The sequence below is a fragment of the Candoia aspera genome, chromosome 3 (assembly GCF_035149785.1).
Source record: "Candoia aspera isolate rCanAsp1 chromosome 3, rCanAsp1.hap2, whole genome shotgun sequence".
NCBI lineage: Eukaryota > Metazoa > Chordata > Lepidosauria > Squamata > Boidae > Candoia > Candoia aspera.
The window spans coordinates 47852850-47869960 of NC_086155.1; the positions used below are offsets into that span (position 1 = coordinate 47852850).

Consider the following 17111-nt stretch of genomic DNA (forward strand, 5'->3'; position numbering starts at 1 on the left):
TGGGAATCCCAGCAGTCCCAGTTGCTGTTGTAACCCCAGGACCACACGGGTCATTAAGCAGGAAGAGGTGGGAGTCCCAGGCAAGGAGCACAGCAGGAAGAGGTGGTGTGTGCAGGTGCCACAGAGGGGGTGGGGGGTGCCATGGACAGTCATTACAGAGTGAGGGCTGCAGGAGGTGCTGGTGTGTGCGCTGTGGAGCGGGGGCAGTGGGGGGTGCTGCCAGCAGGCACATACTATAGAGCATGGGCAGAGGGTGCTACAGAGTGTGAGATCCCTGGGATCTCATACTGTTGCAGGGCTCCTTCGTAGAAAAAGCAGTGGGAATGACTTGCAACCTTCTCTGCTGGCTTACCCATTGACTTTGCTTGTGGGAAGCTGGCAGGGAAGGTTGCAAATGGCAGTCATGTGACTGTGGGACACTGCAATGGCCAGAACTTCAAGGACCGATCATAAATACTACTTGTTCAGCGCAAGCATAATTCTGAATGGTCACTGAACGAGTGGTCATAACTCAAGGACTACCTGTAATGGTTGAAGAAGAATGATAGTTCTAGTAATGCCATGATTCCTCGAAACACTACAGTACATATAGATGACTAGGAGAAGGCAGATTTCAGATTCATTCTAAGGTATCTGTCATGAATTTTATGCGTTTGAAACTTTACTCTGAACTTGGCAATGCAATAGTATAATGCATATATTCAGGCCTTGTGTTCCACTTCACAAGCTCAGAAGAATGGTGCATATATTTTGATTCCCACTAAGGGAACTATGAAAGGGAAATAGTAAAGAGAGAAGCACACTGTTTAATGCCTGTTCCTTATTCTTCATTCCCACTATATTTAACATTTAATTGGTATTTAAAAAACATTCTGGATAAGAGAATGCACCTAGTATTTCTCTTTTATAACTGTTCTACTTCTAAATAATTCCTGCATGAAATGAGAAATGAGTTGGTTTTGAAATCTATAACTAGTCCATGTATTGATGAAGAAATCAGCCTGCAATCCCATACTTCAAGAGAGAACAACCTGCAGCTCAAGGCCTCATACCACTTGAGCACCTTCTTTGAGGTCCTTGGAATTCCCTTTGACCATGATGGATGAAAACGTACAGTTTCCCACTATTGTGCAGTGGGAAACTATGTACACCATAGAGTAAGCCTTAAAAATAGGCATATTACAGTTTAAAAAACAACTCCCCCAAACCTCACCAAAACCAATAGTTGTTGAAAAAGGAATAAGCAGAAGCTCAAGGAATGTGTATCCTTCCCACCTTTATTGTTTGGCTGTGCTGAAAATAGAGAGAGAATTTGTTGTGTGCAACTTTTATTTTGGATGGAAGTCTTTAACTCATCACATTTTGTTTCTTTCTTAAATGTTACATAGGCAAACGACGGAAGTCTTCTCCCAAACCTCTTATTCTAAGTGAAGCTAAAAAGCAGTTAATGATCTACAGACTACCTCAGGTCCTCCGGCTGCACCTTAAACGATTCAGGTGAATTGAAGGTGGTGGAAATGCGGAGTTGTTTTTGTATCTGAAATGGCAGTATGGTTATACAGGTAGTCCTTGCTTAACAACCACAATTGGGACTGGAATTGCAGTTTTTAAGCAACGTGGTCATTAAGCGAATCTAACCCTATTTTATGACCTCATTGCGGTGGTCGTTAAGCGAATCACCACAAGTGTTAAGTGAACCATATGGGCATTAAGTGAATCACGCGGTTCCCCATTGATTTTGCTTGCCAGCAGCCAGCTGGGAAGATTAAAAATGGCAATCACATGACCACAGAATGCTGCGACGGTCATAATGCAAACCGGTTGCCAGGCAGCCAAATCGTGATCACATGACCACAAGGACACTGCGATGGTCATAAGCATGAGGACTGGCCGTAAGTAGTTTTTTCCAGCACTGTCGTAATTCTGAACTGTCAGTAAACTAATGGTTGTTAAGCGAGGACTACCTGTAACTATATTATTCTTGTCATGTTCCCGTTCCGATGTTTATGGTTCCTCGTAACGTTTCACATGTCATGTCTGCAGTTGCGTGCCTGCCTGGCCACGCTGGTAAATTTCCTTTGTGCTGACTTGTGATCTTCTGGAATGTATGTTTGGGTTATCTCTGCTGTTCAAGGTTACTTTCTCAGGCCGATTCTAACGGTTGCTAGCATCTGGGGTGGGTGGTTGCTATGCTAGCCTGAGGGGAGGGTTCGCAACGGGAGCAAGGCTTTTTAAGTTTGTATTTGGCGTGCTTTTGCTCATTCTCAGCTTTCTTCGTACTTTGCATACTATTCATTCAATAAATCAGTTTTCTCTAGTAATTACTGGTGAGACTCCTTTTATTGGAATAGGCAACCATTACAATTCTAGACAACTAAATATAATTCATATATGCCATATTATTTTTGAAGAGAATTGGAAGAAAGTTTTACATTCCTCTTTGAATTTTTCTGTCAGAACTGTTACAGAGCACAAAGGAAGTAGCTACCTGTAAAGATGTGATGTACTTAGTAAAAGATTAGTATCTTGTTTGCTACTGAACAGTTCTGAAAAAAATGTCCATTGTATTATTTCTTCATGTATATTTGCTTTTCTAAACAGATTTCCCAAGTTTTATGTATCTACTGTATTTGCAAAAATTGTTGATTCCTCTTCTAATCATTGTATAAGGATTCAAATTACTGCATGCTGGAATTCTTTCAAGTTGTGATTCAAGAGAAAACTTTTCAAAACTTGACATTAACATCTACTGGTGTCAACTAAGGGTATAGAAATGGTAAAAAATGATTCAGCCATTTGCCTAGGAGTGCCACTGCCAGTGCAGTATGTCCATATGCATAGCAATTGAAAATACTAGTAATATAATTGCAGCACTTTGTGGGTTGGAAGCCAAACATTATGTTGGAAGCAACTCATTATAATAGCACCACTGCTTCTGTTGTGGATGCTGATGTTTGTTAAACAAGGGGTACCCCCAAAGCAGATTGCAGTGAATTGTAAAGCATTGCACAGTTAATTAGGAAAATTAGGAAGAAATTATTCATCAGCATAATGTATCTTTTAATGATCAGTTCATAATAAAGGGAAACTCACTTCTGGCCTTCAAAGGGTTTATATTTATATTGCTTTTTAAATAATTCTGTTGCCTCCTTTTCTTTGAAGATGCTGAAACGGTTCTTAAAAACATGTTTCTGTGATTAGATTCAGCAGTAGCAGAAAAAAGTTTCTTGTAGTATTAACCTGTAGGAATGAAAGTTCTTTTACTGAGCCAATTGATGGTGACTAGATACTATACTATTGTTCTACCCATTATAGGTTTCTAAGGGAGAAAGAAATATCCTTCCTTTCTTGAAAATATATATCAATATCTATATTTGTATCTATATATCTGGCAGCATAATCAATGTTGGCAGTTACCAGGACATTAAGAACAGACTCAGTCCAAGTATAATTACATTTATTGATAATCAATTTCAGAAAATATGTCAAGGATTTGGTAAACAAAAGCAGAATAGTTTTCAAATATTATTGTATCAGAGAAGTTACGTTGTAACAATGTTTTAAAAAACACATTATTAAATGAATGTCAAGTAAATTTGAAAAAGCATACAATTGAAAATGTATACAATAGTGACAATAACTAGGATATTAAACTCTTTCAAATATTGTAAGAGTTTTATGACGCATCAGGTCCTCCACCATTTTAAAAGTCCTTTTGATTATATGTTTTCAAATTGCAGGTGGTCTGGACGTAATCACCGTGAGAAGATTGGGGTCCATGTCCTCTTTGACCAGGTATTAAACATGGAACCTTACTGCTGCAGGGATACTTTCTCCTCTCTTGACAAAGAGACCTTTGTCTATGACCTCTCGGCTGTGGTGATGCATCACGGGAAAGGGTTTGGCTCAGGACATTACACGGCATATTGCTACAACACGGAGGGAGGTGCGTGAGCCTTATTACAGGGGAAAAAATTAATGCATCTTATAGATTTATCTCTTCCATGAAAACATACTTGTTCTGTGTGAGTTTATATTGCTCAGCTTTCACTGTGCATTCATAATAGCACTAGAATCAAAAATGTATTAGCTTTCTATAGCTTAAACCTGATGAGAAGAAACTTTATTGCTTGTTTTTTTTTTAAAGAGGCAACTTTCTTTCTCAGGCTTGCACTTTCTGCATGTGTGTGTGTGACGAGAGAGAGAGTCAGAGAGAATTGATATTTCCACTGGTCAAGCTGAAAAACAAACTTGTTAAGAAATCTGCTATGAATAAAGAATATAATTGCTTCCTCCCCAAACCACTAGTTACTGCATTTCTTTAGAAAATGTTTGTATTACATTTTTCCAGCCTTTTGTAGAAAGAATTAGAATAGTTTTTTTCCCTATCATTCAGAAATATCAGTGAAACAGAAAAACTGAGATCAAGAGAGCCTTCACAATCAGAATCTCAACCTTCCCTTGGGCATATGGAATTGATTGCATTATTCTTTGGATGCCTTTCCTCCAAGGACCATTTAAAAAGAATTTGTTGGACCATAGTCTTGCCATTAATATTCTGTGTTTTCTCTCCTTTTTAGGGTTTTGGGTCCACTGCAATGACTCCAAACTGAATGTATGTAGCGTGGAGGAGGTATGCAAAACCCAAGCGTACATTCTTTTTTATACACAAAGAACTATACAGGGCAGAGCAAGTATCTCAGAAACACAACTTCAAGCTCAGGTGCTGTCCAAACACAATGTTAGAAGACTGACACTCCCCTGAAAGGAAACATTACTATCTCAATCAACTGATTCTTTTTCAAGAGCCTTTGGAGTTAACTCAGCTAGGCAGGAACAAATAGTGCTGCAGGAATTTTGGATCCACAGTCTGGAAAAGTTGTCGTCCTATTATGTGCAACTCTGTTCTATGAGATTGTAGCAGAACATCTATTTTTTTTAAAGGCAGATGCATTTGTAAACCCTTCCTCCTCCAAACAAAGAACAACAGCCACCAATGTCTAGGACCATTTATCTTCTTTCAAAGAGGAATTGCTATGTGGCATGAAAAAGTAGGCACATCCAAAACTTCTGTGTACAGCCAGGATACAAAGCCATTAAACGGACCATAAACATATACGTTACTTAAGAAAATAAATGAACAGGTACAGTAGAATTCTATTTCTGTTCTGTTGATGTGGTGAACAGTTGTTGTGCCTGTTGGTGCAAATAACTTGCCAATTATCATACATCATTCTTTCCAACCAACGTAATTTAGGTAGATAGAATTGTACTGTACTAAAACTCTTGCAGTGATTTTCTACACTGGGAAAATATGCTCTGTGGTCCTTGTTTGTATCTTTTTGTATAACAAAACAAATTTTTGCACCCTATAATTACTCCAGTCTGTTGGAATGAACAAAAGTGGAAATTATATACCCATCTGAGTAATTTGTTACATACTTCAATTTGAATCTAGGCTAAAATGACAGGAATTGTTTTCCTTCCCCATCTAATCTTATTCTTAACAACTGCTAACAAGACAGGTACTTAAACTGAATTTGCAACCTAACTTTTCCTGTGTAATTATAATAGTTAATATGGGATACATTATTTCAAGGATTTCATCGTGTACTGGTTATCATATGATGATCACTGCATGAATAAGTCATGTGAATCCATTCAGGTTCACGGTGAAGCTTTGGTTTCCATTATTAATGACACATAGTTCAACAGAAGCAGATTTTTAAAGAATCACCTCTTACTCTAAATGCATAATGTTTTCTCGTGTACAAGAAAAAAATGGTCAGGAATATAGTAGCCATCACATAAAGAGACAGGACCATTTCCCCCTAATAATATCCTCCTTTTCATGACCATTTTTCTATTTGGTTTCCCCTTTGTTGTGTTTTTGGGAGTCTTAAAGAGGTTTTTTTTGTGGGGGGGGAGTCTTATTGAGAAAGAGCCTGCACCTAAAATGTGCACCTATATCCTCTTTTTCCCCCCAGTTGCTGTTCTTGCTGTCTCAGAGACATAATACACACACAGCTCCAGAAATCTAGCTTCAAAACTCCGATATATGTCTAAAGGAAAGGCACATGACCACTTCATCTGAACTTTAAATATCACTAATGTGCTATTTATCATGGCAACTTTTAATTGTTAACTTTCATGATTACCACTGTTTCAGTTCTTTGTGAAGGGCGTATTTGGAAAACACAGACCTCAGTTGCGGCTAAGCAACTTGCTGCCTTTCAGTTAAGAAATACCGATGTACAGCATAGAAATCCCATATTATTCATTTAAGGTACATGAAATGGATTCTTTTGCTGGTCTGTACACAGCCTTGAAAAATGCAGGCTTTTTCACAAGGCCATTCATAGCTGATCTGTGGTTGTGGCTAGCCAACCAAGAATATAAATTGCAGTGTATAAGATTCAGCTGTCAGCAGAGTGGGGGGAAATGGTGTTTACAGAGATCTGCAACAAGCCCAATTCAAGCATGGTAGTGACAAGCTGGAGGTTTTTAAAACAAAAATTGACGTGGTTCTGGCATATGCAGTGTTTTCATGTGCTTTCCTGTGGTAACTCTGAACCTGTATTTCTAAGTCCATCAGCGAGTTCCTGATGAAACTGAATCACAAAATAATGAAGGAAAGGCCTACAGACTTGTCTCTTATTCTGCTATGGCACTAAATTGGAAGTGCATGGGATTCTTGCATGCAGTGTTAGTCTTGACTCTATGATTCACTTTCTGATTGTTAGATTGTGATCTCCAGTCAAATGGATAGGAACACTCAGAGCCAGGTGTGACTTATAAAACAACATAATTGCCATTCCAGAAAGTTTTTCTTAGCAGAAGCGTTCTTAATAAATTCACGGTTCAAGTGTTGTAGTCATTGATTGAAGAGACATTTAAGCAATTTAATGTAAGTTGAATCACAGTGCAGATTTTGGGGGTGGGGGGGTAGGATTGCCTTAGGAAGGTGAATTAATTTGCAAAAATCAGCACTTGATTTTTACACCATGAAAAGCTTTGCAAGGACTATCTTCAGGAAAGATAGTCAGGGCTGATGTCCAGACTAGTAAGCCACCTCGCTTATTTTGCTTCAAGATTATCACTATTTCAGATTGTTCCTCTATTCAAGAATCTCAACAAAAAAATGAAAGGCAGTCATTTTTATAAATTAAGATCTTTCAGCCACTCCCATTTACACAAACACTTATCCATTCCATTTTCTCCCCATATTTGTTTTCTTATGTTCTCATTCAGTGCCATAAAATATCTTGCTCCCCCAACTCCACCCCAAGCATTCACAACATCACCAGGAACATCTAGCATGTAACATTTGAGCTGTTTCTACTCCCATAAAGAAAGGAAAATGCTGCCTGGCAGCTAGGCAATTTGGAGAGGGTTCTCAGGGGCTCTAGTTCTTGGATTCTACAATTTGAGTTGTTGAGCTCTCTTGTGTGCCCATCTGCCTTCTTCCTCATCCTTGTGGCAATGGCTGATATGGAATATGTCAGAGGTTACCCACCTCTAAAAAAAGCACAACTACAAAGATTGATTAATAACTGGCACACCTTCCATTAATACTCACATTTTTATTGTGTATTGCATCCATATTTGAGTAAGTAGGAGCACCTGACACTTACAGGAGATGCATGGGGAGGAAGATAACAGGGCACTCAGAGGATGCTTTACATTTCCCAAGATTTGAAAAGTCATAGCCTCTCATGTGAATAACAGTGCCATGGGATGTAAAAAAAAATGTGCAATTAAATGTTATCTTGAGAGATGGAAGTAACTTACTTTTGAATTGAGCTTGCTGTTCCCAACACTGTGAGGTTTCTGTAATATTAGCTTTTATTTGGAAGCGATAGTGTATAGCATTTTTATGCTGTTTCTTTTTATCTGCTGCAAGCAGTGTTCTTGCTATTCTGTGTACACTGTTTTAAAGTGTCCTGGTTGGCAGAAAATGTAATCATTGCCTGTTCTTGATAATTCTATCTATTGCCATTATAATGGAAGCCTAACAGAATAACAAATGATAACATGTCTTCCCTTATTAATTTTTCTAGCCACATTCAACTCCTTTGTTTGCATATATATTAACTGCAGAGCTGACAGGATCAGCCCTGATTTGAACATATTTATCATACAGCAGTGATTCATTCACACAAGTCACTGTACCAGCAAAGATATGACTAAAAGCACATACAAACCTGTTAAACCATGGTAGCAGTTTAGTCCCCTTAAGAGTTACATGATCCTAAGTATGCTGACTAGGAAGCAAGCCCATTAACTTGAGTAACTTACTTCTGCATAAACATCTTTGGGAAACAGCCTTTCAATTTACCCACAGGAGTAAGCTGGCTACATTTAAAAATTAATCATTGAATTCAGTATAACAAAGCTAATTTTGTGCCTATTGCCAAAACTAGTGATGAAAAATAAAGCTGAGTGAAGCAATTCAGGATATCATTTTAAAAAAAAAAAAAAGTATTAATGTAACTCAGTTTTTATTAATTTGATATATCTATCTAAAATTTGCAGAATAAACAGCTCCTAATCAAAACTAAATGTGTAGGGAGAAGAAAAAGAAGAAAATAATGGCATTCTTTTTCTATTAGGTAACAATGGAAAATATTACCAATTTTATCAAGCAAGTTAGGACAATATCCTAGCATATTTCTTTCTGTTGTATGGTAAAGCTGAACGATGGAGATGCTCTTTTTTATTGCTGTTGCTTTTGAATGAGCTGTTTTCATTCACTTCAGGGAAAGTTTATACACATGGAAATTAAAATGCACAAGTAAATGTGTTGTATGGATTCATAAGGAGATGCTAAGAAAAAAGCATGTCTCTTTTTAGATACAATCTCTTTCTGATTGTAAAATTCCATTATGTTTTGTGAATGTTATGCCTAAGGAAAGAAAGTGAACAAGTGAATTTTAAAATAACAATTATCCCCAGCACAGATTGCAGCCACATCCAACAGTATTGCTGACTAGTTTGTTTATGAATTGGGTGAAAGTTGGGTATAGGATTAATTTTGCCTCCTGATAAAACTTTATGAACAATTTTTTAAAGTTTAAAATGGTGCCTTGTACCTAACTACATTTTGCATGGGACACAAGTTTTTAGTTTCTTCACTCCCAAATCTGAGTCTTCACAATACTTTGGTAGCAGGTTTGGGTTGGTTGTTTTGTTGTTCATTTGTTTTTTTACATTTCATATCCATATGTGAATGGGAAAATGTTTCTTACCAGCAACTTGATGTATTTTATTGTATATGTCTAAATACTGTATTTCTAATGATGCAAATGATTTTCTCAAAAGTAGATCATTTGGGGTTTTATGTTAAATCCTTGTAAGTTTTTTTTTTTGAGGTAGGATTATTCCTCTTTAAGCAAGTAATTCATAATCAAAACACAAATGGTAAGAATCCCTAGAGAAACTTATTGACAAAGCAGTTTGGAAAAGGCTCTTAAACTACTGACTGGTGCCTTGCAAGATAATGGTTCTCTTTTGCCATGATATTCCTTCTCTTACTTCTGGTTAAAGATGACAATGACTCAACATATCTTCATGCAGTTAATAATTTAATAGTATGTATCATGCTTATATATATATAGTTGTTTGAATATAAAAATAATTAACAAATCAACCATCTACTGAATACTATTTCATGAAATTAGGCCTAACATCTAGTAGTCTAATAACTGAAAATATGTTCTTAAATACAGCACCTTGAATAAGATTATTCATGGTTACTATTGCATAGCTGCAATATACCTATTTTGAGTTGTAACACTTTTCAATAGGGTCAAGACTGGCTGATTATTTGTAGTCCAGACCATGCAACAATGCTACCAAGATGCAGGCTAAACTGTGTTCTTCAAATTCATTATAAATGGGGCTATAAATAGGAAAATATTAGATACACTACCAACAGTGTTAAAATATTTCATGGAACTTTACTTGCAGGGGGAAAAAACCTATTCTGTTTTGAACAGAAAGACCTGGATATATGCATGTACTATCAGTTGAAGAATCCAAAAATTCACATCATAACTGCCACTATTCTTAGTGAAATAAGAATAGCCTTTCCTACACATTCAGACCCTAGTCCTCCCACATACAGTAAGGTGAAAGACCCAGTTGTTACATCTATATATTGAATGGTAGAATTCTATCATGGATGCTATGTAGCAGTCCTAACATAGAGTGTATTGTTAAGATTCCTTAAAAATCCAGTGCAGCATATATTGAAATGATTGGAACTGAACACAAACATAAACTTGCTCCTAGTACTGCTACAATCCTACATTTAAGGCAAAATCAGTTTTGTTACTTAGGAATCCAGCAAACAAAATATTTATAAGCTGAACAGTGATCTTACTAAAATGTTTACCACTACTTAGGAAATCCTGATACATCAGAACTGCAGAATACATCATTAACAATTGGGAAAGAGTCTCAACAATTGAACTGCTAGCAAGTGAAGGGGCAATTGAAGCAGTTTGGGTTTAGAGTTGATGGTGTTATTTCACCAGCAGATAGTATTCTGCCAGTAAACAAGCTTAATTATATTCCCACTCTAATCAGTTCAGAGAGAACTTATTTCATAAAATGTAAGATTTAGGGTATTAGTCTAATTAGCCTAAAATTAAGAAGTAGGCTTTGTTTCTGCTTGCTTTTCAAAATTGTGTAGAAAATTGCTATTTTAACCTAAAGTATGCTGAAAGAACTTGGATTAGATTTTGGCTTTTTCAGTATACAAAATTCAATAGGTCTTCTCTGAGAAATAATACATTTTGACACCAAAATAACCCTATTTCACAGTGAAAGGTTGATATTAAAGAAGATATTTCCTAAATGCAAGAATTCTCCAAAGTCACTTTTTTCTTATTGCTAAATTATTCTAATTTTAATTTAAGAGTAGTAAAAAGTGTTAAAGCTTTGTCTTCGGGAACACTTTGATTGTGAGTAGTAATTTACAGCTTCACTTTTGACTATTCCTTGTGTAATCTTAATTGAAGTTGACTTATTCTACACTTGCTGTGTATGACACTGCCTCTACTGCAAGGTTTTGTAGAATGGAAGTAGACAAGAGGACAGACCTGTCAATCAACAATCTACCAATGCACTAAATGTTTTTGAACTAGTATGGTAAGTTGAGGTAGATTTGAAGGTTTTTTTTTAAATGCAAGAACCTTTAGGGACACACCATGGAAATTGACAGTTTCTATCCATTATGAACACATTAAGTTCTGACAGCATAATTCTTTCTGTCCATTAACATATCTCCCCAAATTTTGGCAGATAAGACTCCATCCTCATTGAATTAGTCTTTGAATTTCCTCCTTGATGGCAACTGATGCATTCATTGGTTTGTATTTCTTTTGGATTAAGCCAATTTTTATCCACATTTTGAAAAAGGAAATGGTTCTCTGATGGAGAATCATTCTGCTTTTGCTAACTAACATGTTAAAAATACCTTGCAATGGCAGCAGTAACTTTCCAAAAGAGGCAAAACATCTCAACTTTAAAAAAAAGTACATCTTCCATAAGCAGTTTCCAGTTAACTTGAAAGGCACATAGAGCAATTCAAGGAATCAAAATGCTATGCAACACAATTCTTTTTCCGTGTACAACATACAATCAACTCAAAGCACCACACAACTGTTATGCCGGCTGAAAGTTGTCCATAATTAACCCTCACCTAGGCCTTTTTAAAATGTATTTTTCCGTTCAATAGTTAATAGTCCTACTTAAACACAGGACTGGGGCTTGTTACTTCTTTAAAAGTGAAATATGAATCATGTTTTTATGTTTTTGTAAATCTCTACTCTTTTTACCTTGTTTTTGTAAGCTGAAATTTCCTATTAAAAAAGAAAAAAGTCCAGTGCACTGGCATCTCTTTATTTCACATTTCAGATCAGAATCTAACAGTTAAATTCTGTAAAATAATGTACATATATCAAAAACTTTTTAGCAAAAACAAACAGTGGTATTCTATTACTATTTGAGTATAAAACCTAATGCTGCCAAAGAATTAATTGAGCATAGTGAAGAATGATGTACAGGTAAAATATTGCCTCTGTTTTCTCCAATTCTTCTTGCTTTTTTCTTTCATATGGGGGAGGGAACTTCAGATTTGTAAAATCTGTAAAAAAAAAATTATAGAAAAAAATCAGGGTGATGGCACTGCTCAGCTGAATAAAAGAAGCAACATACAGCCTTCTCACAAACACAGACTTCTTCCAGTTACAGATTATATGTATGACACAACTCATTTTCAAATTCTTATTCTGGGAGAATGTAAAAGAAATCCTAAAAACTCAGATTTTAAAATTATATAGCTAATCATAGTGATGGCCACAGTTGCTTAGTGATAAGAATGAAGATTGTATACTTTCATATTTTCAGGAAGGCTACAGAATTAACATCTCACGGATTAAACTTTCAGTCCACTTATCAAGAAAGACATCACAATGTTTGCTGTATGCTGTCAGCAAGGGTGCAGTTTCAGGGATACAAGAATCATTGTGATCAGTTTAATAGTTAATAGTCTTCCAGGTACTACCAAGTATTCTTTTATACCAAATTTCTCTCTTTAATGTATTCCTTTCAGACAAATTCAATGGAATTATAAACCTATACTAAAATGCCTGCTTAGGTATGTTGATTTATATATTCCAGTATGTGAACAAATTATACCACAAAAACCTAAACAGGCTTAATGATTCTATTTGTTCATGAACTGTAGCCTTTGGTAGTATTTTCCTCTGCATTTTCAAATAAAAGCAATAAATCCAACCACCCCTCTATGTTAAAATGGCTGAGGCATAAGAAATGCTAGAACTGGCAGAAGGATTTTGTAGCAGGAGTCAACTACAGAGCTTCCTTGCCTCAGCTCAAAGATACCCCACTTACCATTTGCTGAGGAAATGCCCTTATAGCAGAGCCTCCATCTCATTGCCAGCTCGCTGGAGGAGCAGGCTAAAGTTGGTTCAAGGTGCTCTGGCTTGAAAGTAGAGTTTTCCCTGGGAAAAGGGAAGAAAACCTCCTATGCAAACATTTTCATGCATGTGGAGGGGTTTCCAGGTGGCAGCAATTTGGGGGGCCTCTAACTGGCCTGCTGTAGGATTAATTCCCATAGGGCAGTTAATCAGGCACTGCCTGATTTAGTTTTTAATTCACTTAAAGAAATACTGACTTCATGGAAGACCAACCACATATTTACCAGAAGGTCAATATTTCTATGGCACACAAATCAAATGGCTCTGCAGGACCTAATATGGATTCCTCCCTCTGCAAAGAATTACCTTTAAGGCTTGTCATTCACCAGTTTTTGCAAGCATTCAGCTACCTGTCAGCTTGCAGCAGCTACTTATTTAAGCCCTTGAATTCCAGAATGGAAATTCCATGCACTGGATACTAAACATGGGGCCTTGAGAGTAGGAAGAAAGAAAACCCTTGGTAGGGGGAGGAAGGATAGCTTGTAGCAACTAGCAAAGGGGAAGGGCTGAATTCCTGATCTCCTTGCCCTTGGATGCACCGGAAACCAGGCTGGGAAAAGTTGAATCTCCTTTACCCAGCCACCAGCTACTCCAAATGTAAAAAGAGATCAAAGCAACCTCTTTTGACAGGCTGCAGGCCAACAATTATCAGCTACAAAATGTTTACTCCCCGCTTTGCTGAGAAGAGCATTTAGTTGTTTGTGTCTGACTCAGGCCTTCACTGGAGGAAACAGCATACCTTGTACTATAAATTCACAAGAGGAAAGGAGGGAAAGAAGAAAGTGCTGAGGCAACCTTGTTTCATGGAGGATTTCTGACTAGGGAGGCAGAATGTCGTTTTGAAATCCCACCTTCTCTTTGCATCTTAGGGCTATGTAATTCCCGCCCCCCCTGTTGTTTTGTATGTAGCAGGAGAGAGCCTCCCATTCGTAGTTGGCAGGACTCTTCACACAGCTGTTTTGGAGAACCAACTGCTGTCCATGTTACTTCCTGTGAGGGCAGCAATACCATGTGTCTTTTCCTGAGGCTTGGTAAAAGATAGGCTGTGGAATCAGCGGGTTTTAAAACATTATTCTTTCTTCCCATCTCAAGGACAGAAGAAAAACCCACCCAAAGAAAAATTACTTAGTGTCAATATTAGAAAAGGCATATTGCAATCTGGAAAAATCTATATTAATAAAATAATTTTAATAGTTTCTTAAAGCTTTTCCACTTTTGATGCTTTACTTACTCATGATAAGCAGACAGTTTTCTTTGCCTAGTCTCAGATTTTAAAAAATTATAGTGGAGGGCTGACACTCCATGTAATCAGTTCAAAGATCATAAATGTAACAGTTTTATAGAACACCAAGGGATGGGGGGCTGCAAATGACAAAACATGCATGATGTCATGCCATGACTTATGTACTTGCATCAGATATTGGGACACAAATATAAAATTGTGGCACTTATGTGATAATGTCACTAGATGCATATTGTCATTTCGGCATTATTGTGTAGATACTGCTAACAAAACAGTTTGCATTCATGTTTAATCAATCAGTTTAATAGTTAATTGGGCTTGGCATAAATGAATAATCTGCTTAATAAGAAACAAATTAAGAAGTTACACACAACAGTATATTTCTATCATTTTGACTACTCACCTCTGCTATGCAACAGGTTATGGTGCCATCAAATCAATGTCTGTTAAGTTTCTGGCTACCCAGACACCCACTGCAAAGAGTCCCAGATTAACTATGAGGTTTCTGTAACAAATACAAATGAGAGCTAATGATAGCTGATACTGATTACACAGAGTCCTAATACAGAATTTTCTATTTAGAAACACTAAAAAGGTATTACTAACATAATTGGTTTAATAACACTATTAAATAACCTTCTTAGTATCTTTTAAGTTGCAGGAATGATCTGTGTGTTCTCCACTGCCTTTTGAGGAAAGGTATACTAACCAGAAGTCTTTTAATATTGCTACAAAGAAAATACATAAGAAGATAAGGCTTGGTGGCTGTTGTTTTTATTTAGCTCTTCTGTATATCTTAAGAACACAAGAGCTTAACTACCTCAGGGCCTGTCAGATCTACTGCAAATTCCACAGTGACTAGACATTTATGGAAAGCCTCCAAGAAGGATATGAAGATACAGTAACACTTGTGTTCCTGAGCAAATGGTACATCTTATTACCTCTGAAAATAGAGTAAGCATATAGTAATCCCTGAAAGTCTAATTCTTCATGAGTTTCCTAATTCCATCTTCAAGACTGACAAACGTCGATACATCAAGGGACAGATCTATTTCCAACATGGTACCTTTCAGATTGTTGGGCTTTAACCTTCAGCAGTCCCAGCCACAGCATGTGTAGAACCAGGTAGGGAAAAATGACTTTATAGGGTACGAGAGGCTCTTGGCCTAAGCAGCGGAGGGCGCTCCATCCTCTTTTTCTAGAGCGTCTTCTGGTGGAAGACCGAAGCCCCTCAATACCTGTCTCACCTGCGAAAGTCATTACGGTCGGTGGCAAAGCGGTAAGCTCCTCGAATCCAGCCACGCAGGCCTTCAGGAGTAACCGCGCCGGAGCTCCCGCCAGCAGGCCCCATCTGAGCGCCCGGCGCCATGGCTAAGCCTCCAGGCTCCTTTCAGAGACGCGCACGAGTTTTTCGAAGCGGAGGAAATGTCCCCGCCGGCGCGCAAAGGAAACGTCAGTGCCGTCGCTCGGCTTTCTGCGTCACTTCCCGTTATCGTAGGGTCGGCCTCTCGCCGTAGCCCTGAAGGCTTAAAGCTGGAAGGATCGTGCGCTGATCTGGTTTCTTTCTTTCTCTGCGGAGGTGCGAGAAAGAGGAATACGAGATGTCCAGAGGAAACGATTCCCAGTGTTGGTGTTGACGTCCACACATCTTAAAATTGACAAGTTTGAAGAACACTGGCCCAGTCGAACCATGGACTGTAAACCTACATATCTGGAGGGCACCAGGATAAGGGTTGTTTTCCTTTGTGGCAAGCCAAAAAAATAAGACGCAAACGGACTAAGGAGGAGGCAATGGTTGCTCAGAGAAGTGTTGCTTTTTTCTGCAACCCACCTCCCATTGTTTGCAATGGGAAAAAAAAAGGAGTAGTCACACAGTTCCAGTCCCATCAGTCATTCGCAGAAAAAGGTCTAAAGCAATATATGGTTGGAATTAATTTAAGCAATTTTCCTAAATTCCTGTCAGCTGCAGTCTTGACCAGAACCTCTAAGTTAGGAAATAGGTGTGTTATCTATGTTGATACAGCCAGCTGGACATAGAACTACAAATAATATAAATAGCTGTATTAAAACTATATGAATAACATGTATACAGGATTCTTACACTCTCTGCAGGATGGTGCTTATCTTTTCCTGCTACAAAGAATCACAAACAAGACTGCGCTGACCCATCTGTTAGGATCCCCAGACCAGAGAAGCTGAGCTCTGACTCTTAAAGGTGTGCTTCTATAGCCTCCAACAGCACATGTCCTAGACAGGGCATACTGGGTTCCTGTCTTCTGCACTTCGTCACACTCTCATATTTTGGTAATGGTTGTGCTAAACATAATAATGGTTATGATTAGAATTGAATACACGTAAGATTCCTCTTTTAGAAACCTTTTTCACTAGGTTTTACTAGGCCAACATTTTACAAAAAACACAGAAATGTTGAAAAGCAATTCTTGAACTTAAGCTCAACATTGAACTAGACGTGGGAAAATACACTGAAATCCAGACAAAATAGGGAAGCTGTTGGCCAATTAAAAAGTATACTTGTAGAATGGTGTACAGTGTATGCTGGATAGAGTTGTATTTCTCCTGAAATAACAACTCATGGTCACTCACACCTTAGTCACTTCCCGTTTGGATTACTGAAATGTGTTTTACATGGAGCTGCCCTTGAAGACCACTTGGAAGTTACAACTGGTCCAGAATGCAGCAGTATGCACAGTATCAGGTGTTCACAGGTTCACCCACATTACACCTCTATTGTGAGAGCTGCACTAGCTCCCAGTTTCCTTCCAGGTGCAATTCAATGTGAAAATGATGTGGCCAGTCCCCTTTCCACTGATCTAAAGTACAATATTCCCAGAAAAGTGGAG

General features: G+C 37.7%; 3 protein-coding genes across 5 annotated transcripts in view; 2 read left to right on the forward strand and 1 right to left on the reverse strand.

The window, feature by feature from the left end:
- USP49 (ubiquitin specific peptidase 49) overlaps nt 1–9970 on the forward strand; it is a 49948-nt gene extending 39978 nt beyond the window's left edge. Inside the window, exons 5-7 of one of the 2 annotated variants that reach the window (XM_063297578.1) lie at nt 1389–1497; nt 3741–3946; nt 4581–9970. In XM_063297578.1, coding sequence (XP_063153648.1) covers nt 1389–1497; nt 3741–3946; nt 4581–4765 — 500 coding nt within the window. In that variant the 3' untranslated portion in view covers nt 4766–9970. The remainder of the gene's footprint in view (nt 1–1388; nt 1498–3740; nt 3947–4580) is intronic. The other variant, XM_063297579.1, reaches the window with a different exon arrangement.
- The window catches only part of LOC134493210 (uncharacterized), a 156079-nt gene that overhangs the window by 77466 nt on the left and 61502 nt on the right, over nt 1–17111 (forward strand). The gene's annotated exons all lie outside the window — the stretch shown is intronic.
- On the reverse strand, nt 11894–15705 carry TOMM6 (translocase of outer mitochondrial membrane 6). Of its 2 annotated transcripts, XR_010067565.1 has the most exons (4): nt 15498–15705; nt 14654–14755; nt 12922–13031; nt 11894–12151 (listed from the first exon to the last, which is right to left on the reverse strand). XR_010067565.1 is itself a non-coding variant. In XM_063297580.1 (3 exons), the coding sequence occupies exons 1-2, from the start codon at nt 15617–15619 to the stop codon at nt 14671–14673; spliced, it is 207 nt and encodes a 68-aa protein (XP_063153650.1). In that variant the 5' UTR covers nt 15620–15704; the 3' UTR covers nt 11894–12151; nt 14654–14670. The 2 variants fall into 2 exon arrangements, 1 of the variants encoding a protein (XP_063153650.1); XM_063297580.1 differs by lacking the exon at nt 12922–13031 and having other exon boundaries at nt 15498–15704.